Raw genomic sequence first — 24,452 nt, forward strand, 5'->3', positions numbered from 1 at the left:
GAGGGTAATGCAATTGAGAATTTGTAATTATTTAATATTTTTAGTTTGAATATTTGTGATTATTTCACCCTTCAATTACTAGCCAAACTCATCCTCGCCTTCATTTTTGTTATGGGGGTCCTTCATTTTTATGAGCTGAATACATATCTATAAATGCATTTTTTTATCATTTTTCCAATTTCCATACTATTTTTCTAATTTAAAAAATCTATCGGCCTCTTTTTGCAATTTTTAAGGCAATTGCTAGTATAAAGTTATATTAAAAAAGGAAAAAAAAGACTCTGTTTTACGGCCTATTAACCAATATAGCAAGGCCACTCCTTAAATAAACGCATCGTTAATGTTAAAACTACATTGACCCATTGACAATTAATTGTCTTCAGATGCAAAATATAAAACATATATTTTGAGGGCCCACTTGCCTTCGAGTAGGGATAGGGTTTTGTAGCAATTATGATTAAGGGGTTTTGCACAAATACGGGCGAGGGCTTATTTGTGTGATTTGTTTGAGACAGATCCGAAGACAAGCCACACAGCAAGAGTTTGCAGACACTGGGAAGGGGAGGCAGAGGAGATTTAGGAGGTATGAACTGCACATGAAATTTTCTTCATCTGGTTGCCAAGGATTTGCTCACACTGGTTTCAAGTGAAATTTCTTTTTGAATTTGCAATAAAGAGCTTTGGGCGCTTTCAGTTGATTCACATGTTAAAATAATTCTTTTTAACAGCGCCGTGGATTGAGCCCTAGATAAACTGCCTTTGTTTATGGAGGCCGATTGGTATTATGTTGGGAATATATTGCCCTTGTGATTATATGCGCTCAGGTTGTTTGATGGGTATTGTAATGGATGCTGAAATACAATGTTAAGCGTTTGTTAATAGCGTTTTTCTGCAGTGCCAGGGTTCATTGTTTTTAGATCTTTTTCTAAATAATACTTTTATTCTCCAGGTCGTGGATTTGCGGGATTGCATTTTTCGTTGTAGTTGTTGGGTACTCTATTTTTCCTTTGAAAGATTTCAATTTAGGGATTTTGGGTGGGTGAGATCACTGATCTGCTGTGCTGGTTGTGTTTTTCTTTTTCTGTCATTCGTAGTTACTCGCATTTATGTTACCTTAAGAATGCTATCTGAGTTTTGGAGTGTTTATTGATAACTGATCGTTTCCATGAATCATCTGCATTGCAGATATTTGTCAAGAATATTTTATTTCAGCTCTCTCTCCTCTTTCTCTCTCAATAATTTTCCAAATATTTCCAATCTGGAAAATTCCTTCTCTACTGCAGTCAGTTCTTCTGCCTCGAGAAAAACTGCTGCCGTCTAATTCTTGTTTGCAACTTTATATTTGTCATGATAAATATGACTTTTTTTGTCTCGAAATTTTCCAAAAGTTCACAGGCTTCTCAATTGACGTGAGATGCTCGAATAACAATGTCGAAGACTTTTTTCCAATTATTTATGAAAGGATAATCCATCTAGCTTCGAATGCAAGTTAAACGTTCCCCGAGTGCAACAGAGTTTGTTGTCCGAATATCAAGAGAATGCTTCAAATATCATTTCTCAATGGAATCCAAAGCTTTGTTGGCATATGGTTTTTGAATATCCAGGGTCTGTCTTGTATGACGTGCATAAACGTAAGTGTCTGTGCCCTGTGATTTCGACGAGAATAAATTGAACATGCAATGCTTCAATCAGTTTGTGTGTGGTCGTTTTTCACTGTTCCAGTCAGGTGTCTTTTTTAAGGATTCATTCTTAGATCTTCAGTTGTATCTTTCGTTTTCCTATTCATTCTTTCATCATACTTCGCTCTATCTCTACTTGTACTGTGCTCTTTTAGAACTAAACAAATTGGCACATTTTAAAACAAGATTAAATAATGCAGGGGGTGAAGTACGTTAGTAGAAATTGCAAAGAGAGGAATGCAGTAAATGAGCTGCAGTGGACATCTATTAGGTTATGTAGGAATGAGACAAGCTTATTTGCATATTCACCCTAAAAGGATGTTTGGAACAGGCCGGTGACAAATTTCATGATCAAAGAATTGAATTTCCAGAAGTTATTTTAGTCAAATGTTGAGGAAGATACTCTTGTGGAGGATCCAAGGATGAAAGGGGCATGCCTCATGGTGGTCCAACTGCTAGCCTAGCAATGATTTGCTAATATTTTGTATTTTGGAAGTGCGTATTTAAGATGAAACTTGAAAGTGAAGCATTACAACTAGCCTCTCATCGCTAATATTTTGTTTTTTGGAAGTGCGTATTTAAGATGAAGCTTGAAAGTGAAGCATTACAACTAGTCTGAAGAGGTTGAGCATCATAAACTTCCCCTTGTATAGGGGAAATGGCCCTGGAGGGATGAACTACTAAACCTAAGCACTTACGTTTGGCTAGAATGCCACAATCCAGAAGGTGCCTATCTGTAAAATCACCCAAGACTTGCACCTGACCCTGACCATTATTTTGTTCACGAGGGGATTCAAACCTTGGTAGCTGGCCGGACATACCACCGCTTTCAGTTATGAACTGCATCCCCACTGGGGAAAAAATTGTGTTTAATAAGACATTGAATTTGATGTGAGATGAGTGATCCACTCCTGCAGATATTCATTTCTAACTGTACTTGTATGACATCTATAACATTGTATATGCTTTTCAAGGTCCTACAGATGATAAATCCCAAAGCCCAGGAGATTAAGAATTTGGCAGAATACCTGAATGGTTCAAAAGTTTGAAAATTGAGGAATAAATGATGGCGATAATAGTATATGATATATGATACTAAAAATCGGGGGGCTATCTATTTTTTTCCTCTCAACGTTATTGTTCCACAAGTTTATAATTCAGTTTTATTGCTATGATTATAATCAGCTGCAATCTTGGATTTTGTACTACTTTCAAATTTGTTTTGCATTTGTTGTTTATTCTATTTGTTCTTTGGGCTTGTTAGTTCTCAATGCTCGAACCACTACATGTGTGTCAAGAAACTTTATGAGTGGATGTTTCTTGTCCTTTTCCTTCTTTTTCTATGAAGCAGCAGCATAGAAACCAAAAATGAGTTGTGGAGTTCTGACATTGAATGCTACTTTTAAATTCCTATATGGATTTCTTCTCCCCTGTTCCCTGACATTATTCTGCTTCCTATAGAAACAAAAACTGAGTTGTGATGTTTTGACATGGAATGCTACTTTTAACTTACAATATGGATTTCTTCTCTCCCCTCCTTGTTATCATTCCGCTTCCTCTAGTTGCTTTCTTTCCTGTTTCAGAGTTTTCCTGTGTTTTCAAAAGTAAAATGCTTGTTTGGGATCCATGAGCTGGGTGCTTCCTGATAGAAAACCTATACACACAGTTTCTCTTACTGTAGCAAATTTACTGCAAAATAATGGAAGAGGAAACACAACAATTCAAAAGAACACAATCATAACATACAACAACACATTGAGTTGTTTACTCCATTGAGCTCAAGCTGAAATGATATATAGAGGTCTTTGACTAAAGAGAGATACACTATCCCATTGAGAATTCAAGTGAACAACAAGTCAACTCCACATTCTAATCTAGGAGAAAATCTTGTTGGAGAGAATATCTCTTATCCAACTATGATTCAACAAACTCCACAATAATAAACAATACATATCTAACTAGATAGCCAAAAGCACTAATTGGACACACCAATAACAACTATTGAAAAATAACAACTATTTTCTAACACTACTTGTTGAGGATAGTGCTAGGTACACATTAACCAAGTCCAAACCTACAATTTTCAAGTTTTTGCTTAGGTAAGCCTTTCGTAAGTATATTGGCTCCATTATATTCAATAGAACAATATTCCATGTAATCTTCTTTTTGTTGATAAAGTCTCCATTGAAAATGGTACTTGGTGTCAATGTGCTTTGATCTATCATGAAGCACAATATTGTTTGCAAGCATCATTCATGATTGATTATCACAACAAATAACATTAGTATTCTTCTTTACATTCCAAACTTAAGAAACTATTTCTTAAGCCATATTGCTTCACAACTACTAGTAGCAACAACAACTTTTTAGCCCTTGCAGATGATACATCAACACAAGCTTGTATTTGTTGCTTAAAGTAACCATACTAGAACTTGGTCATAAATAATACCCTGTTGTAAACTTTTTGGAGTTCACATCACTCACCCATTCAATGTCTACATAGCCATGAAAATAAATATATTTGCCTCTTTCATAACGAAGACCATAAGAAATAATCCCACTCAAATAACAAAGAATTTGCTTACTAATCTTCCAATGAACCTCCTTTGTTTTTTTCCTTATATCGACTTAGCACATTATTGCATAGGATAAGTCAAGACGAGTATTACACAAGTAAAGAGGAGTGCTGGTCAATTGGTGACACAATGTTTACTCGGTTTTAGCACAAGGATCCACAACGGTAGAAATAGGTGTGCAAATTTTTGTTTTGAATTTCTTCAAAATTTAGTTTGCTTCAAAATGAGTTGATGATCTTTATCCTGCTACATCTCCAAATCAATACATGAGTGAAAATGTTCCAAATTTGCTATTTCAAATTCCTCACATTATTCATTCTTCAACTAGTGAATTAATCCATCATTATTTCTTGTTAGAATGTGATCCATCTAAATACAAAACGACAATCATAATGCTATAACCACACACAAAACATATAGATTACCAATGACAAATGACTTCTTTACACCTTTTCCATGGAATCACTAAACAATCCAAGTATACCATGCATGAGGAGCCTGCTTAAGACCAAAAAGGTCCTTCTTCAACTTGCACACAAGATCCTCTTTACTGACAACTTCAATCCCCTTCAATTGTCATATGTAGACTCGCTCTTGCAAAACACCGTTTAGGAATGCCATTTTCATGTTCATTTGGTGAAGACTACATTTGGAACAAACAAGGAAAGTACACACTAATGGTAGTATATCGAGCAAAAGGGAGGTATAATCATAGTCAATGTTTTTGATTAAAACCTTTTGCAACAAAACTTTCATTATACTTTTTGATGGAACCATCAACATTATGCGTTAGCTGACTATCTATTTGTTACCTATAATTGTTTGTTCTTGAGTGAATGGAACTAAATATCACACATCATTTTTCATGATGCATTCATATTCCTCTTTCTTGAATTTAACCTATTGTCTTAAACGTAAAGCCTCATCAAATATATTCAGTTTAGAGTCAACCAAGCTACTCATAAAAGGCAACAAAATTAGATTCATAGATTTTATTTGGGATTTTGGTTTGTGTAGAAGTTCTTCCAAGAGTCGTTAATTTTGGCATGTCATCAAGTTTCAAACCTAAATTGTCTACCAATGTCTTTATCCACATTGGTTTCTAACTTTCTCCCTTGATAATTCATTATGATCTTGGTGGTCTCCACTACTCACATCATTTGATACCAATTTTATGTCACCAATCACAACATCATCATTTCTTTTTTTAACTAACTCATCATTGACTTCCATCACAATTGATTGTACTCTTACCATAATTGTTAGATGCCATTTTGGAATTTGATTCATTGAAATCCAATTAATATGTCTCTCTTGCTAGTAGCATCAAGCTTTGTTTTCTTGTTAGAAGGTATGTGAGAATATGTTGGTGAATCAAACACTTAAATATGATCAATATAAGGTTTTATGCTAGAAAAGGTCTCCTTAGGTGCAACATCCTGTAATGACCTATGAGGACACATGTTCAATATGTGCAAAATATTATTGCATGTTCTCGCCAAAGGAAATGAGGCATACCAAACTATGCCAACATGCATCATACAACGTTAACAATGCTCTTTTTCTTCCTCTCTGCAAGTCCGTTTTGTTGAGGAGTATAAGGAACACAATGCTCTTTTTATGCTACACTTTGTTTTATTTTCTATCATTGGTTTATCCTAGCTTGTTAGTTTTAGAGATGATGGTAACAAATAATGTTGGATATATTTCTTGAATCATAATAATGAAGTGTTCGAAAGGTTTCGTGAATTTAAATCCTTTTTAGAAAAGCAAACAATGTGTAGCAAAAAAATCTTGAGAAGTGATAATAACTAGGAGTACAACTTTGATAAATTTGTTTCCTTTTGCAAGTGATTTGGGATTAAGAGGGAGTATTGTGTTCCTTATAATCCTCAATAGAATGGCTTTGCAGAGAAGAATAACATGACCATTTTTGAAACTACATGATGCATGCTGGAGCGGTTTGGTATGCCTTGTTTCCTTTAGGCAAAAGTGTGCAATATTGAATAAGTGTCCTCACAAGTCATTAAGAGATGTTACCTCTGAGTAGGCCTTTTTTGGGTTAAAACCTTTTGTTGATCATTTTAGAGTCTTCGGTTCACCAACATATTATTATATAACTTTTGATAAGAGAACAAATCTTGAACCTACGAGCATAAAAGGTGTGTTTGTTGGATATAATGATGAGTCTAAAGCATATAGAATATTTGTTCCTAGTGAAAGACCCATAATATGGATAGATGTTATTTTAGACGAATCATGTTACAAAATGACATCTAACAATCATGGTGAGAAAGTGCAACTGATTGTGATAAAAGTCAATGGCAAGTTAGTTGCAAAAGGTAGTGATGATGTCATGACTAGGGATATAAAAGTGCAAGAATTAGTTGATGTGCACTAGGATCATCATGAAGTAGCTAGGGAGAAACAAACGTGGATAATAACTTGGTAGATGGTTTGGGTTTGAAACTTTATGATAGGCCAAAATTGATTCCTCTTAGAAGATCTACATGAACTAGAATCCCAAATAAAATGTGTAAATCTAATTTTGCTGCCTTCATGAGTGGCGTGGTTGATTCTAAACCCAATACATTTGATGAGGCTTCATGTTATAGACAATGGGTTGAAGCCATGTAGGCGTTCAAAAATTATTTATAAATAAATGTTCAAAACATTTTAATCAATTAATTAATTTTTTGTCCAACAACTAATTATTATAATATTTTGGTTATATATATTGTTATCATTATAATAATGTCCTTAATTTTTTTAAACGAAATGGTTAGGTTTTTTCTATTGATTTCAATTTGGTTCCAAGGCCAAAACCTTTTACATCTTCCATGGGATCTCCTTCAACTAAGATCAAAATTGTCCAAAAAGACTTGAGTTCTTTCTACATTGTCTACATACTGCAATTTTAAGCTGACACTACCTATAAACCTTCCAAAAGACGCCTAGAACTAATACATATTTGCATAACATGTTTTAAGACAAGAAACAAACTAGCCTGCACTATGTTATCCCCCACAATATCCCAAGGTTGAGAAAGGAAATCGAAGGAGGTAACCTTATGTTATCCTCCACAATATCCCAAGGCTGAGAAGGGAAATCGAAGGAGGTAACCTCAAACCACTTACGGTTCAACAACTAGCCCTGCTAAACTAGAGAGGGATCTCTCTATGAATTCACAACCAATGATGATTGGAATGGGAAAAGATTTTAGGCTAGATATGTTAGGCTCAGGTAGGGTTTTGAAAGTTTTAGGTTTTGATGCTGGATAAGGGATGAAAACCAGGTAGCTAGGTCAAAGGATCAAAGGGTTACAACAACAAAGATATAGAGGAGCAAGGTAGCAATACTTTTGTGATGGCTTTAGGGTTTGTCGGTGTAGTGTAGTGTTTGGAAGAAGAAAAAGGTCTTAATGAGCATGTGCATCATGAATTCATTAAGTAAGAAGGAAAATTACACAAAATGATATTCCCATCAAAACAGAGCTTTATGCAAAGAATTATGTTTATAAACTTTAAGGAAAACCACTGAAGAAACAAGATATGAAAAGGAGAGATGTATATCATTCAAATAAAACTAAAACAGAGAAAATACATCATCACAAACTCACTGCACATGAATTCCTAGATAATAGTTGCAAACTGCTCCTTTGATTTCCTGAGTAAAATGTCCAAGTACAAGCTACAAGTGTTCTCTTCTCTGATATCCAACCTGTTCTATGACTGAGAAAATGATACATATAGACCAAAACAACATCTCCCTTCTCTCAAGGGTCGAATCCATGAGTCTAGGAACTGATACATGAGGTGTTCCAACCAAACCCTAATGTCTAGGGAGGTTAAAAGAACTCCTTCATGTAAACTTTGATCAAACTACTCATTAATGAGGCCTAATTTAACATAAAAACAACTTAACAAGCTTATTTACCCATAATTACATCATAGTTACACCAAAATCAAGTAATTACATCATCAAAACTCGAATCCAACTGATAAAATTGAGAAAAAGTTGTTATAGGAAAAAACGTAGCGAAATTAGTCAAAAGCACAGCTTGCCAGGAGAAAGCGTAGTGAATCTGGGAGAACTGATTTTTGAAGGCCTTCCTGAGGTCCAAATTCTGATCTTGATGGCTCATTGGAAAGTTGTGGATGTCTGCTACATGATGGAATCTTCAAGAGTTGAAAAATATTACTTCTAGCCCCCCAAAACTGCATTCTCCCAGAGGTACTCTCAAAAGCGCAACGTGCTCTTCAACAGGAGGGCAAAAAGGTGATTTTTAGGTAGTTTTTGGCCATTTCCACCTATCAAAACTTGTTGAAGGTCTGCTCCCAAAGGCTAGATGTGATATACAAGTCATGAGGAATCCAAATATGCAAACAAAATGTGATTTGGAGCTCCCTATCAAAAGTGCAGCGTGGGGCATGCTGCATTTTTGACTCTATGACTGTGTCAAAATTTCCAAAAATTCATAAAAAACCAAAATTTCTCCAAATCTCTTCAAAATTGGTTCATGAAGTCCTGAAGTGCTATGCTATGCTATGAGGGAGGCATCAACAAGCAAATCCAACTTATCATTCTCTTTTTGCCTGATTAGGGTTTCCTTGAGTTTTTCCTTCAACCGCTTGATCTTGATCTTGGAAACCTGATTCCTTGTGTAGTAATGAGCAACCATGTGTCTTTGCAACCTGTTGTCTCTGTTAGCCCTCTTAATAAGCTTTTCCAAATGACAATCTGTCCTTTAGCTCTTTGATCTCAGCATCTTTCTCCATGATGACCTGCTCTATTGTCTTATGCTCCTCATTAACCTTCAAGTCAACCATGTCAGTGTCAAGATGGAATGGCTCCTCATCTTGCAAAGGTGCCTCATGCTGTGAAGCTTGGCCCCTTCCACAATATGTGGAGTAAACACAAGCCTATTGCCTCTCTGATATGTTTGAGTCACCTCAGGCCTAGGTATCCTCTCAACTGCAGGTCTGCTAGATGAGCCACTCTTCACATGCTTAGATGGTGCTGATGGTGTACTTGGGCTTGTAGATCGGCTAGTCGAAGATAACAAGACATTTGATTGAATGAATGTCTCCCAAGTGATGTTCTTTTGAGCGAGCTGATGCAATAAAATAACCTTGATGAGGGCATGGTGAAATAGGCTTTTATGATGATCACTTTGTCTATGTTGCACCTTCTCTGCCATTTTAGCCAAGCTTTTCTAGAGGTAGCAGGGTAGGTTTAGTGGCTTTACCCATGTGAAATGCATAAGTAGTCTAACATGGTATTTGTACAATTTAGAAAATCTACCCTCACATGTAAAGTACTTCATAATAACCTTCATCAGTGGAGCAAATTTCTCAAGGAGCTGTCCAAAAGGAAAACCTTCTTAATGCTGTGTTTATAGTGACCCTTGACGAAAGGTTGATAGTTTTGCAGATCCAAGTCCAGACTCTTAAGTCATTTTTCTCCATTGTTGGGTATCCTTGTGGCTGTTGCTATGACTTCAGTTGAAATAGTGAAACTAACACCTGCAACAGTGACCTTATCTCTCCTAAGATGAGTGGCAAACAAATTGGTCAACTTGGCATGGTATTTAACCTTTTGAACTAGCTCACAAAACCCTAAACACCCTACATTCTGAAAGCATTGTTTGGACAATGAGGAAGACATCAGCTCATTAGTGTTTAGTGGTTCAAACCTTGAAATTTGGCCTCCCTTATTATAGGATTTCCTTTCCTCCATTTTGATAGTGTGCAAGAGAAAACCCTAATTACGAAAACATGGGAATTGGATGAGGGGATAGGATGAAGGGTTTAGGGAAGGTAAAAGAGGGTAGGAAAATTTAGGGAAGTAGGTAGGGGTTTTAGGAATGTTTGGGAAGTGGAATGGAATGAATTGGGTGTGGGATCTGGTCTAGGGAATTTATATACAGTCCAACTAGGAAAACTATGAAAACGCAACGTGTGGGCAAATTTGAGGATATGCGCCATGAAATCAAGGAAAACAGACTTATGGAGGGGTCAATAGACTTGAACTTACTTGTATAAAGTTGATGAAACCTTAATTGCCCTTTGGAAACCCTTTAAAACCGGTTTTGTGACTGTAGGAGAGAAAACACAGTGAAATTCTGGAAAACGTAGCGTGGTTGTTTTGGAGTATCTTTGCCTGCGAAAATGTTGAGGAAATGACTTGTTGGTGAATGAGAGCTCTCTACCAATGAATATGAGGGAGAGAAATGAAATGACATGGTCTTTATAGCTTGTAAAAGTCAATTTCATAATGGTAGGGTGGCCCACCATATGTTTTCACTTTGCTTTGAAAACTATGTATCTTTGGAACATTTGAATGCAACTCTGGAGCATTTGAACTTATTACATCATCTTTTGAAATAAATTACATTTTGAAACAAAAACTTGTGAGCAAAACCCTATTACTACTCCTTCATTAGCCAGATTTATGAATGACATGACAGATTGTGTTGTGATGACTCTAACCCTAATGACCTAAAGGTGACACTGAGCTGAATGAAGACCATGGTGATATGACTGAGATGATGATAATGATCTTTCAGTGATGGCACATCCAACTGAGTGATGGCAGTGACCGAAACATGAAAATTTTGAAGGAGCAGCAATAGACCTAGACACACTAGCCAATGACCAAATTTTATTCTGAAAACCTAATGAAATGATAAAAATTTGACTCGAGACCCTAACAAAACCTTGTAAGAGCATATTTGATCACTGGTGACAGGTAGAACTGATCGACACTAACACACTATTTGGACTGGATTCAAGATTGACTTCTTCATTTTTGTCGTCAAACTGCCTTGGTTGCAATGGAGTAGGAACTAGAACCTTTGTTGCCACCTCAACACTCCTCATCGGTGGTTTTGGGACCATGACCTAATGCATCTCCATTGCTACACTCCTGTCATCTTCTGCGCCACAACTACTGCTGCATCATTCTCGTCCAATGATTCTAGCAAGACGAAGGTCTAGAAGTTTTCAACTGCAATCTGTCGAACTTGGTTTGTAAGAGGCCAATTTTCTAATATAGGAGAGCTAAGTAAGCTTGAAATTCTATGGCCCCCATTTCTCCTTGCCTAAGATAATATATTATTCCATTGTTGCTGTGAGGTAATCCAAATGCTGACTGAATTCTTTCTTCTCTGTGCCAAACGACTGCTCCATGTGAACACCAATGCAACAATCCTCTTTCCCTGCATAATTTTTGGAGACCAGACCCAAACTTTTGATGAGATGATGAAGAGCGACCTCGCCTTATAATGCATGCCTGCCTCTACCAATCCATCAATTATCTCACCCTCTTTAATGCAACAAACAGCCCTGTACATTCTCTGAACTAGAAATTTGATTTCAACATTAAGATTACTGCAAATTTTTCTCTTTGCCATTAAAACCCTGTACCTCGAGCGTGCTTGCTTCTCCTTGGATACGAAAACGGCGTCCCTCAGCTTCCTCCCACATTTATTAAGAAATTGAGTAGATTTCCATCTGTCCTCGACCTTTCTTGAAATCACGTGGATAGGCCAAGTGTGTGTACTGACCTAGATCCCCACAGAAGAGGGGAGCCACCAAAGTGCTAAAAAGAGAATTTGAAGGATTGAGAAACAAAATTATGGGCTGACATTAGGTTGTCGATCCACCCTTTAAATCCTTTGCCACTTATTTCTATTTAAAACTTTCAATACACCTGTATTCTGATTTATGTTTGGGATTTTTCATGGTAAAGGTTCATATAGACCACCTCTTTCATCTTGAGCCAATATCACTTGTTCTAAGGGGACTCCCTTGTTTGCTAATGCATTCGCCTTTGAGTTGAGATGTCTCTTGACATGATAAACTCGACAATCTCAAAATTTCCAATTTACAAGCTTATTCTTTGCAGAATTGAGGATTGAACCTGTTTAGAATTTTGTTTGAGCTTACACTGTTAATTGCACGAATTCTTCTATAGATAGCCAATTCTAACCCATGCCACAAAGCCAGTGTTGCGGGGGAGCGCCCCCGCCGATCTTGCTCCCAATCCCCGCTCCGGCGTGAGCGACTCGAGAGCACGCTCCTGTAAAAAAATCTGCACTCCTTGCCTATTTCCGGAGCGAAGCAGGGAGTGTCGCTCCGGGAGCGATTTTTATAACCCGGGAGTGGTCAGGGACCGACACGTTGCTACGGGAGCGAAACACGCCAAAAAAAAAAAAAAAAAAAAAGTGAAGGAGGGAGGGAGGGTTAAATAGACCCTCCCTCATTTCATTTCATCATTGTGAGAGCAAGAGAGAGCAACGAGAGAGGGAGGAGTAAGGAGAGAGCAAGGAGCAAGAGAGTGAGAGAGCAAGAGAAAGCAAGGAGCAAGGGGAGATTGGACGCCAAAGAGGTAGGCCCTACAATATTGAATAGAGTTTCTAGCAATTTTTTTTTAATGTTTATTCCTAAATAAATAAATAAATTTTTTTCTATTTCCCATTCCCATTCCATTTTTTAAAATTTTGCAGATTCAAAACTTCAAATTTCAAACATCATGGTTATATTTCTTGGCATTTTCTTCTTCTTGGTTCCTTTTTTGGTTATTATGATGCTGAAGAGTAGAAAAAGGAGGGTTGAAATTGAAAATGAAGAAGGATGAAGAAGGGGGACATAGTGGATTTGATGAAAACCCCGGCGAGGAGGCGCTGGAGGAGAGTGAACATGAGTTAGTTCAAAAAACTAAACAAGACCAAACCCCATTGTGGAAATATGTTAACAGGCCTGAAGCAGGGAAAGGGGGTGGAACCACTAAATTTCATTGCCCCCATTGCAACAATAATTACACAGGTTCATAGACCCGTGCCAGAAAACATCTCTGCGGGAAAATGCCATGGGATGGAGATAAACAAATAGGAATCAAAACTTGTACAGGTGTGTCAGCAATAGATAGAGCCAAATACATAAGGGAAGAGGAGGAAGCCCAATACAAATCTAAAAAATCAAAGGGTTTTTTTGAACCAAGCTCACAATCACATGCACAAAGAACTCCTTCAGCATCCTCCCAAGGCAGTGGATATGGAGGCACAAGGTCACCAGGTTTAAGGCGTAGAACCATATCATATTTCCTTGATGAAGGGTGTAGGAATGATGTGGATTCAAAAGTTGACAGGTTTCTCCATGCATGTGGGATACCATTCAATGTTCTTCGCTCACCTTATTGGCACGAAATGGTTTCTACCATAAATGATGCCCCTAAAGGATACAAGAGCCCTGGGTATGACAAGGCAAGAACCGTTGGACTTGATCATGAAAAAGAAAAAATATCACATTCTTTGAATAGAATGACAAGTTCTTGGACTGCCCATTGACTGCCCATTGTATTTGATGGATGGACAAATGTAAAAGGCAAGCCATTGATAAATGTTCTTGCTGTGTTTGTTAGTGGTGCCATCATTCTTTCAACATATGATTACTCAGACAAGTTCAAGACTGCCATCAACATTGTAGAACCATTACTTGAAACAATTGACCGTATTGGGCCATACAATGTCATCCAAGTCATCACTGATAATGCTCCTAATTGTAAGGCAGCGAGAGCAGTTATTGAGGATAAATACCCCAACATATTTTGGTCTGGGTGTTTGGTTCACACAATGAACCTTTTGATGCATGATATTGTTAAGAACAAAAACGAACAATACAAATGGGTTGGTGATTTGTACAAGAAAGGCAAACAAATGATAAAATTTATTACAAATCATAGCAATACCCATGGGCTTTTCCGCAGTCACTCAAGATTGGAGTTGTTGAAGATTGTGAGGACTAGATTTGGTAGCTATTACCTCACCTTCAGGCACCTTTTGAAGGTAAGAGAGTCATTGGCTAGCATGGTATCAAGTCCACACTGGCAGGTATTAAAGGAAAGGGCTACAAATGTAGCTGACAGGGAAGGTTTTGAACAGGTGGAGGAGGCTGCCCTTGATGGTATGTTTTGGGCACATGTGAGGCAAGTATTGGATTTCACCAAGCCCATTTATCACATGATTCGGTTTGCAGATACAGATAACCTAGTGATTGGCGAGGTGTATGAGTAGATGGATACCATGTTGGGGCAAATAAAAGATATTGTTCATAACAATGATCCCAACTTGTACAAACTGATTCACGATTGTGTGTGCATACAGTGGGATAAACTTAATGTTCCACTACATTGCTTGGCGTATATCCTTATGCCAAAATACTATACATCTTGGTTGGGCCAACCTGCACCAGGTGGTGGGGTTAGGGCCAAACGCCATATAGATGAAGAGGTATCTACAGGGTATTTGCAAGCATTAGAAAAGTTGATACCTGACAGGGAGGAATGTGCTAGTGTGCGTCTTGAAATAGGCAGATACTTCAGTTGCACTGGTTTGTTTGATACCTTTCATGCAATGGAAGATAGAGACAGATTTGATGCTCTCACATGGTGGGAATCATATGGCGGCCATGGACTTTTGCCAAAATTGGCAAAAAAAAGGTTCTCTCACAAGTTGTAAATACTTCTTTTGTAGAGAGGTGTTGGAGCACCTATAGCTTCATACATAATGTGTAAAGAAACAGACGCAATGAAAACTGGGCAGAAAGCTTGGTTTATGTGCACTACAACTTGAGGTTGTTGAGTCATTACTGTGATCGGGCTTATGAGGATCTAACATATGAAATTTGGGAAACCACTCAGAGGATGATAATTTGGAGGATGGCACTATACAACTTGAAGAACTGGAAGCGAAACTTATAAGAGAGGAAGATGAAGCAACAACCATGCCACCTCCACCATCCAGTAGCAGTGCTCGAGTTCCGAGTCTTGTTCCTTTGCTGTCGCCGCCTCCATCTACACCCTCACGTGGAGGGCATGTGCCTTCTGGTTCTGGTCGTCGGTCTGTGCGGGAGACTCCTAGAAGACCACCACGACCTGCTCATACATTAGACACTTCTCGTGGCAAGGGCCACATGTAGTAGTAGATAATAGATTTACAGTTTACTTGTCTTTTCTAGTTTCTATTAGTTTTCATAACTGTTGAGTCTTGACTCTTTCATATCATAATGATATTTTTGTAAACAATATATGACTGTGACAATTTAAGTTTGAAGTTTGAAGTTGGCAATTATAACTCATTGGTAATGATTCTGAATTATGAATATGATGCTTCGTGAAAGTTGTTTCATTTCATTTCATAATTCATTTTATAACATTTCATTTCATGTTAGATATTATTTCTTGTAATGGTTAAAGTTTAAAGTTTAAACTTAGCTTACAAGTACAACTTTGGTGATCAATGATGATAAATGTCATATATTGAATTTTCAATTTTGAAAGCTTGAAGTTGAAACTTTAATATTGATGAATCATGATTCACGAGACTCAATATGTTGTATGTTACTAACTTGTGGACATGGTTGATGAAGATTATAACTTCTAGATGATTGATGTTATATGGTTGATGGTTCAATGATCAATCTATTTTTTGTTTGCTGTTTGTTGTTCTTCTATGTTTTTTATATCTAATTCATCATTCAACATGTTTTTGTTGACATATATGTATCAAAATATAAAATATATATATATATATATATTATAAAAATCACTCCGGGATTCGCTCCCAAACTGGGACCTTTTGAAAATGTTGCTCCCGCTCCCGTTTTCGCTCCCGCTCCCCGCTTTCGCTCCCGCTCCCAAGTAATACAGCACAAAGTTAAAAATTCAGCTTGGTTATTAGTAGCACTCCCCAAGCCCCATTGTTAATTTGTTTGTTTGCTGTTCTTCTATGTTTTCTATATCTAATTCATCATTCTACATGTTTTTGTTGACATATATGTATCAAAATATAAAAAATATATATATTATATAAAAATCACTCTGGGATTTGCTCCAAAATTGGGAGCTTTTGAAAATGTCGCTCCCGCTCTCGTTTTCGCTCCGCGCTCCCGCTCCCAAGTAATACTGCACAAAGTTAAGAATTCAGCTTGGTTATTAGTAGCACTCCCCAAGCCCCATTGTTAATTTTAGATAACAATGGTATGTTCTATGCTTGCAACAATTACTTCAATGTCCTTTTATTAGCCCAATGATAATTTCCACTTAATTTCCAATAGCAATCACATAAACCATTAATTCACATTGACAGTAACTGTAGATAGAACATAAACAATAAACTGCAGAAGACAAGCCAAGACAAGAGAACACAAGAATTTGGCTCAAGCCAAGGAAAAACCCCAAGATGGGGAAAACCCTTAATCAATCCTTCTTATTATCAAATATCAAATGTTCAACAAAGAGAGAATATCCAATAGAGTACATTGTACAATGATACAAAGTCAAAGTTGACTTGCCAAATAGATTATCCAATAGCCCAATCAAAATATGCAATTCTGCTCTCAGTCAACAGCAGTCAAACAGCCCTAACCAGAAAGTCAACAGTAGTCAACACAGCAGAAAAGGAGTCCACCTTGAGCTTGGTCAAGGTCAAAGCAATTCGGCTTTCCTTGGAGGTCAACCAGCAGCAAAAACAGTCAACAAAGGGGCAGTCAAACTTGGTCAACCAAAAAGTCAACTCTGCAGTCAAATCAGTTAACATAGGCATGTGGTCAATGCAGGTCAACCTGCCCAGAATGCCTTGTAATCTGTGCCAATAAATGTGGCCTGCTGAAACAGAGATAATCCCTCCAAGAACACAGTCAAATGAAGTCAAAGGAGCCTTGGTCAATGCTGGTCAAAATCTCCCAGAAACAGAAAGTCAACGCAGGTCAGATCAGTCGTCCACAAACTCGCACGCGTGAGATGAATAGCTGTCCAATCAGATATACGAACCAATCTGATGAGTAGAGAGAGATGTGTTTATGAATGTGCCAAATGAGGATGAAGGTCTCTTCTATTTATATGTGATGGAGAGGGGTTCAATTTGTCTAATTAGCCCCAAGCTGAGCTTGACCAGTTGCACGTGTGGGCTGACCTTCAAAATCATATTTCTCCATGTCCAAATTCAGTGAGCTTTGGCTCAATTTTGGACCTCTCGGAAAGAGGAATTCAATCCAATAATCATCTTTTTCAAATGAGCTCCCCAAAGTGGAATTTGGCCCTAGTTGCATATTTTAACACCCATGCATATTGAATCTCTATTTCTTTGTCGGGCCAAAAGATAACCCCTCCTGTTCCCGCCTCCCCTTATAATAATCTCAAGGAATTATTTATGACCTTTTCTTTCTCAGTGTTACCCACCCTTATTTCTAATTTATTTTTTATTATTAATTCCTTCTCCCAATTTACTTGAATGTTCAACCTTTAAATTTATTTAAAACGAAATTATTTATGAATAAATATTCGAAACCCCCCTTTTAATTGATTAATTAATTTTTTCCTCCAATAGATAATTAACCCCAATCGTCTTTAAATTAACTGATCTTGCTCTCTTTTCACCATGAATATTTAAGTTTACGGTCCTTGAAGATGGGTGAAATGTTCACCTGAAATGTTGGAAATTGAAATTTCCACAGTTTTTTCTAGAAATTTTGTCTCCATCATGTTGTAATATGTTGAATTTAATGCCAAATTTTATTATCAAAAATTTCATTGTCGAATTTGCTCAAGCTTCAAGGTCGTTGAATTCAATTTCAAATTCAAACCAGATGACTTAGCATACCACAACTGCAGGGGTTTGAAGTTGTCGGTAAAGAGGATTTTTGTGTGCAGGATGAAAAAAAGCACTTTATGGTCTTAAGCAGGCTTCTCATGCATGGTATAGTCAGATTGATGGGTGGTTCCATGGAAAAGGTGTAAAGAAGTCATCTGTCATTGCTAATCCATATTTGCTATGTGATGGTTATAGCACTGTGAGTTTTGTATGTAAATGAATCTCATTTTGACAGTATATGATGACGAATTAATTCATTGGGGTATAGAAGTCATCCGATTGATGGGTGGTTCCATGGAAAATGTGTAAAATGTAGGAACTATTCCTTTTCGAATGCCAAGTGGAGATATAACACTAACAATTGTAAAAATGGAATATCAAGGGTGATTTGCAAAGGCATTAGAGATGGTGGCTTGTATAAGATTGATTGCAAGTATTGCTGATCATAGAACACTGTTGCATGATGATGGAGCACTCGTGGAGTTCTGATACCATGGTAGGAAACCTGTACACAGTTTTTCTTTTGTGGTTCTGTCCCCAATCCTTATAAGGATCGAATTTGAAACTGGCTACAGTACTGTAACAAGTTTACTGCAAAAAAATTGAAGAGGAAACAAAACAACTCACAAAAGCACAATCATAACATACAGCAAGACATTGAATTGCTTATTCCATTAAGCTCAAGCTGAATTTATACATAGAGGTCTTTGACTATTATAGATATACTATCCCACTGAAACTTCAAGCCAACAACAACTCAACTCCACATTCTAATCTAGGAGAAAATCCTCTTGGAATGAATCTCCTGTATCCAATTAAGGTTCAAGAAACTCCACAATAATAGACATTGCTTATCTATGTAAATAATCAGAAGCACTTACTGGACACAACACTAACAAGTTACAACGATTGAAAAATGGTAAATCCCCCAACTAGCACTAGACTCAACATTTCCTAACACTTCCTGTTGTGTGGTATTTGAGATCAGGATTCAGAAGCACTCATTGAACACACCAATAACAACTATTGAAAAATAGTAAATCCTCCAACTAGACTAAACTCACAGTTTCCAACTCTTCTTGTTGTGTGGTATATGTTTCTAGGTATGGATCTTTGCCCCTTTTATTTTCAGGAGGGACTGTTATTCTGAACCTGAAGAGTATAGCGATTACATTTGTATTGAAGATATATTCTTTTATTCAATTTTTTGTTGGATCTGCTCATATTTCTCTTGTCCAGAGAATTAGGGATTGCTGTTTGAATTTAATGTTCAGTAGTTTTTATTCTGTATTGTTTCAGTCCTTTCGGGTTTTCTTGATCTGAATTTTTTGTGTTTTACTGCTTGTTGAATTAACAGAACCATGGCAATGGGTATGATGAAGCCCATTAAGGGTGGGCTTGAGGACCCTCAGGAAGAATTGCACCGGATCAGGATTACTTTGTCTTCAAAAAATGTAAAGAATCTTGAAAAAGGTATGTAGTTTTGTGATAACCTCTTTACTGTGCCTGGCAAGATAGATATAAACTGGGTGTAAACTTGCTATGGCATTCCTAAAGTGATCGTAGTTGTGTGATTTATTGAGACACATATAAGGCTAGCCCGCTAAATGTTATTCATGTTTTGAAGGTTCATAAATATGGTTTTAAAATGTTTTCTCCTTCAGTTTGTGCGGATCTTGTGCGCGGTGCCAAGGACAAACGTCTGAAGGTCAAGGGACCTGTAAGAATGCCAACAAAGGTCCTCAATCACACAACTCGAAAGTCTCCTTGTGGAGAAGGTATTGTCTTTTTATTTATTTTATTTCCAGCCTTTAGTTATGATCTCTTTGGTGAGAGTTAGCTCATACTGAGCATTTTGTCAGAATTAATCTCAGTGATAACCAATGGACTTCAACAAACCTCAAGTGTAGTGTCAATGGATTGAAGTGGCTCCCAAAACTTAGTTGTATTATTTTGAAAAAGAATACGTTTGTAATTTCGATTCCCCATAGGAGTGAGTGTTCTTGGCCTTTTATGTATATTAGCTATTGCATATCTGATGCAACGGGGTGTTTCATTTGATATTTGTTATGGTGATACTGTATTTTATGAGAGTGAAAATTGAAAAATAAAACATACATTTGTTCTCTGATTCAAGTTTGGAACCTAACTACTGTTAGTATGCAGAATCTGAATTCCTGGCTTGAGATATCTGATAAAGCCATTATCTAGGTTTTCTGTCAACTATTGCTACTCTGGTATTCTGTCAGTATCTATTACTTTTGCTTTTGGTTAGAAGCTGGGATCTTAACTACAACAGCAGACCAGTGTGCAGAATCTGATCTACCAACTGTGAGAAAGCCAGCCTCTGGGCAATCTGTTTCTATGTTAATTATGCTGTCAGCAGCTAGGTTGTATTGTCTGAGCAAGTCATGCGATTCTCCTCTGTGCATGTGTTGAATTGAATAGCTATTGTGGCATTAATTTAACAACTGTCCATGTTAAGGTGCACTGTTGGTCCATCTTCTGTTTTGTGTTGAAGGTATTGATTGAGATAACTGTTGCTTGCATTGTTTCTGGTAATGATGACAAGTCGTGTTGTAAAATAATAATGTGTTTTGAAGTTATTGTTCCATCAACGTTGTTCTGTCTTTATCACTGCCTATGTTTTGTAGGTTGTTTGAGTGCTTTGCACAGGTTAGAGCAATGGTTGAAGTGCCAAATAATTACTTTTATGCTTGTGGCTTTGTTTTTCTTCTTGATTTTTTCCTAGAAGCAATTTGCCTCACTGTTCACCATCTTATAAATTGTGGAATTGTTGCATTTTGTGACTGTACTCTAGACCTATATTATATTTTCCCCCGAGTGCGTCCTTTCCACTATATGGTGCCTTTTGTCTCCAACATGTTTTGCGTTTGCTATGTTGTACCGTTGGAAAGATCACTCGTTGTATTGCTAGGCTGTTCCTATCAAATTCCTATAGAAACTACCATCCCCATCAAACTTCACTTCTATCTGTTTTATGGAATGGCTTTTTATGCATGGAACTTTATTCTTGGAAGCTAGAGTTAGTATTAAATTGTTGTCTACTTCCCGAGGATGTTCTCTTTTTGGAATTTGGATTGACTGTGTTTTGTTAAATTTGCCATACAGGTACCAACACCTGGGATCGTTTTGAATTGCGTGTGCACAAGAGAATCATTGATCTGGTTAGTTCTTCTGAAGTGGTGAAGCAGATAACATCAATCACCATTGAACCTGGAGTTGAGGTGGAGGTTACAATTGCGGATACATGAGCATTCAAAAACAGAGACCATTTCTTGTAATTTCAAAGATGTTAAGAGTTGTAGCGTTTTGACAACTTCAAAATTAACTGAATTTTGGACCGGCTGGTTTATTTTTGCGGAGAATTGTATCTGGTGAAAATTTAGTTTCTTATTTAGATATTTAGTTAATTTGATTTTGATATCTTTAAACTATGCTTAAAGCCATTTTCATTGTGCTGCAATGCAGTGAAGGTTAGAAAGGCTTTAAATTTATTGTCATCTTATATTACGAGCAAGTGTACTGGCTTATTATTGCTTAGACGTGGTTACGTGGTTTCATTCTTTGACAACTTCGACTGCCATAATTCATGTTGAATGATAATTTTAAAGCTGCATGATTTTTCTTTTTGATTTTGTGAGATTGAAGCTAATAAGTTTGACTGTTTAAATCCTTAGTTTGTCAAAATGAGTATTGCTATGAAGTGTTGCCTAACTGTAGCTCTCTTTCTTGTCAAGGATGTTCTTCGATTCGTTTGTCATTAATTTTGGTTTAATCTTTTCTAGTGTGCAAATTCTAAATTTTCCAATATGTTACAAGTTATAAGCTAGCTAGGTACTAGGCATTAGTGTATAGTCGGAAATTTTATTGTATAAAATTGCTGGCATTTTGAGATTTTAGATTGGTTTGGATTGTGAAAAACCCTGTTATTTGCAAGTGTGTTGTCTTTGCCTCTACACTTGGCACTGTTGTGTATACTGAAGAATTTGGACCATTTTAAGTATAATTTTAATGGATAAAATTGCTTGCATTTGAGATTTGAGATGGCTTTGGTTGTGGAGAAGGTTAGTTTCTTGCGAGTGTTGTCATGGAAAGATAGTGCTAAAAAATATTCCTCAATTGTAGTTTTGTTACTATTCAACTATGTAAAAAGGCATGTAGAGATTAGTGTATTAGACGTTCTTTTGTGGGTTAGGTTCTTTGGGATGGAGCAAATGCACCAGGTGTAATGCAGAGACCAGTAGTAGAGCTACTGGATTAATGCAATGGACACTGATCTGTGTGACAGATGAACATTTATTTGATAAATTGAATAAAATAAGTGTTCGGTGCTAAACCTCCAGCATATATGTCAGTCATTTGTAATCCATGTGTTAACTTCTAGCGTTTTTCCGGAGATTATTAAATAAGGCAGAAATCTAACAATGTTTACGCTGATAGGTGTTTTTTTATAGAATTTCTTCTCCTCACTTTTTTCCCATTCCAGCAATCAGATAATGCCATGACTGCATACACGCCATTACTTTGTTCCATTAATCATATTTTGGGATGGTGCATAAATGAGATTTGTCGTCCATCTTGTTCTCTCCTTTTGCCTTGTGTTCAGCTGTGACGGGCGTCTGACAGTACTGTTGCCGCTACCATGCGCATGTTCTCGGTTTGTGAACAATATGGACTGAAACGCAGGTCTGGTTATGGCACACAAGGGTTCCACCTATGAATCTCCCTAGGGGTTTCTGAACCCTTTCAACTCACTACAGCCTCTCCTTTTCTCAATCCATGCAGAAAATCGACTTTTCTTGCCACAGAAATCAATTTCTTTTCGATAGCCTGCATCTGGTTGTATTCCTTGTTTGCCTTCTTTCTATCGTGTCAAAGTGAGCAGCCCCAGCAGACGCGAATTTTTCGTTTCGAAGTTGCATATGTGGTTGGCAATTCTTGTGCCTTGCAGCAGTCATCGGCTAGGTCATAGCGCTCAGCATCTAGATCGTAAGATATTAAATTAATCTCTGTTGCAACTAATATAGATTACTGATCCCCTTAATGAATGGATATGGATCAAACGTTTGGAGGCAATCAACAGAGAAGAGTCGTGGGCACAGAAGTTTGGAAACACTAGGGAAGGAGTCAAGGTGTGAGATGCAAGTCAGATATCTGTGTTTGGCTTTGGTTTGAACTCCGATTGTGGGGTAGGCAGTGATTGAGAACATGTCCGTTCTATGCCGCTTCTGATCTGCCTTTTAGGGCTTCAGATCTATTCCGTTAATTTTCCATCACATTAGATTTTTGGGGAGATGATCCACATTCTTTGCATTAGATCCAGATAATTTTGATAATTGTATGTCATATTTGAGAAGCCCACACTACACCGATTTTAATCATATCCCGACCTTTAGAGAGCGCACGGAAAGAGGGACTGAATGTTGCTGGTTGCACTCAGATCTACTAAATCTACTGAAACAGTGGCCTGATCTCACAAAACTCAAGCGCTGATAATGCACTCGTTGGCTTGGCAGTGCAGCTGCAGACACTCTCTTTCCAGAGACTGGGTCGCCTGATGCCAGATTTGTGCAACTTGAGTACGAAGACAACTTGTTTGAAACCTGCACTTGGGAAAGAATCTGTGATGGGTATTTGCCCTTACAAGTTTTGCTCCAGAAACATTCTTGTACTCATCTGTGCTCATATGTTGCAGTACTGCCCAAAAATAATTAATTTACGGAAGACATGAATCAAATACGCTAAAAGGTTAATTATTGAAAGAGTCACGGGAGTGCTGCGAGGTTGCAGGCTCTCGGTGGTCAAGGATGGATGTCTTTCCTCCGAATACTGCGTTGGTGGATTTTCCGGGCATGTTTTATCCTATCTTGTGTGCTTTTAGGCTTGAATATTGTTTTACGCACATAAAATCTCTTTTTCTTTTAAGCTTTATCTGTTCTTGAATTAAACATTTTGGCGGCATGCTTTGAAAGAATGTTTCCCAGCAGGCAGTTGGAAAAAGTTACAAATATAAAGTGGATTATTTTTGAATTTAAAAGTTAATTCTATATTTTTGACTGGAGTTCGTGTTTGGATAGAAATTCGTTAAAGATGCATGCGACCATAAACAAATTTTATATGATACGGTGAGAATTTATTTTTGGCTTCTCCTTGACGTGCAATTTTAAATCGTGTGAGAATTGCCTCCAGTCCGCAGAATTTAATAGACTGTCCACAACGTAAGTGGAAGAGTGATATGAACAAAAATGAACAGACCTCATACTTGTCTTATGAACAAAAATGATGTAAAAATGAAAATACTTTCTGATTAGGATACTATGTCGGGGATATAATCTCGCTCATATGTATATACTGATCTTTTTGAATATAATAGTATATAATAGAAATACTATACAGCTTTTTCTTCTGAAAAAAATAGAAGAGTGATATGGCATAATTAGATCAGGACAAGGAAGATTTATCTGGTTGGCTTTATCCTGTTTTCTTCTTTTTTGCTGGTCTGCAAAATATGTAAACTCTTTA

General features: G+C 37.2%; 1 protein-coding gene across 2 annotated transcripts; it reads left to right on the forward strand.

Annotated features, from left to right (window-relative positions):
* Positions 1 to 424: 424 nt before the first annotated feature.
* On the forward strand, positions 425 to 21,470 carry LOC149140126 (small ribosomal subunit protein uS10y-like). 2 transcript variants are annotated; one of them, XM_089446225.1, is made up of 5 exons: positions 447 to 583; positions 950 to 991; positions 19,264 to 19,379; positions 19,571 to 19,684; positions 21,039 to 21,470. In XM_089446225.1, exons 3-5 carry the CDS (start codon positions 19,268 to 19,270, stop codon positions 21,179 to 21,181), a joined length of 369 nt encoding a protein of 122 aa, XP_089302351.1. In that variant the 5' UTR covers positions 447 to 583; positions 950 to 991; positions 19,264 to 19,267; the 3' UTR covers positions 21,182 to 21,470. The 2 variants fall into 2 exon arrangements, with proteins under 2 accessions (XP_089302350.1, XP_089302351.1); XM_089446224.1 differs by lacking the exon at positions 950 to 991 and having other exon boundaries at positions 425 to 583.
* Positions 21,471 to 24,452: the final 2,982 nt, after the last annotated feature.

This window comes from Pinus tabuliformis, chromosome X (genome assembly GCF_031772625.1).
Source record: "Pinus tabuliformis cultivar Carrire ecotype Pingquan chromosome X, CPIR1, whole genome shotgun sequence".
NCBI lineage: Eukaryota > Viridiplantae > Streptophyta > Pinopsida > Pinales > Pinaceae > Pinus > Pinus tabuliformis.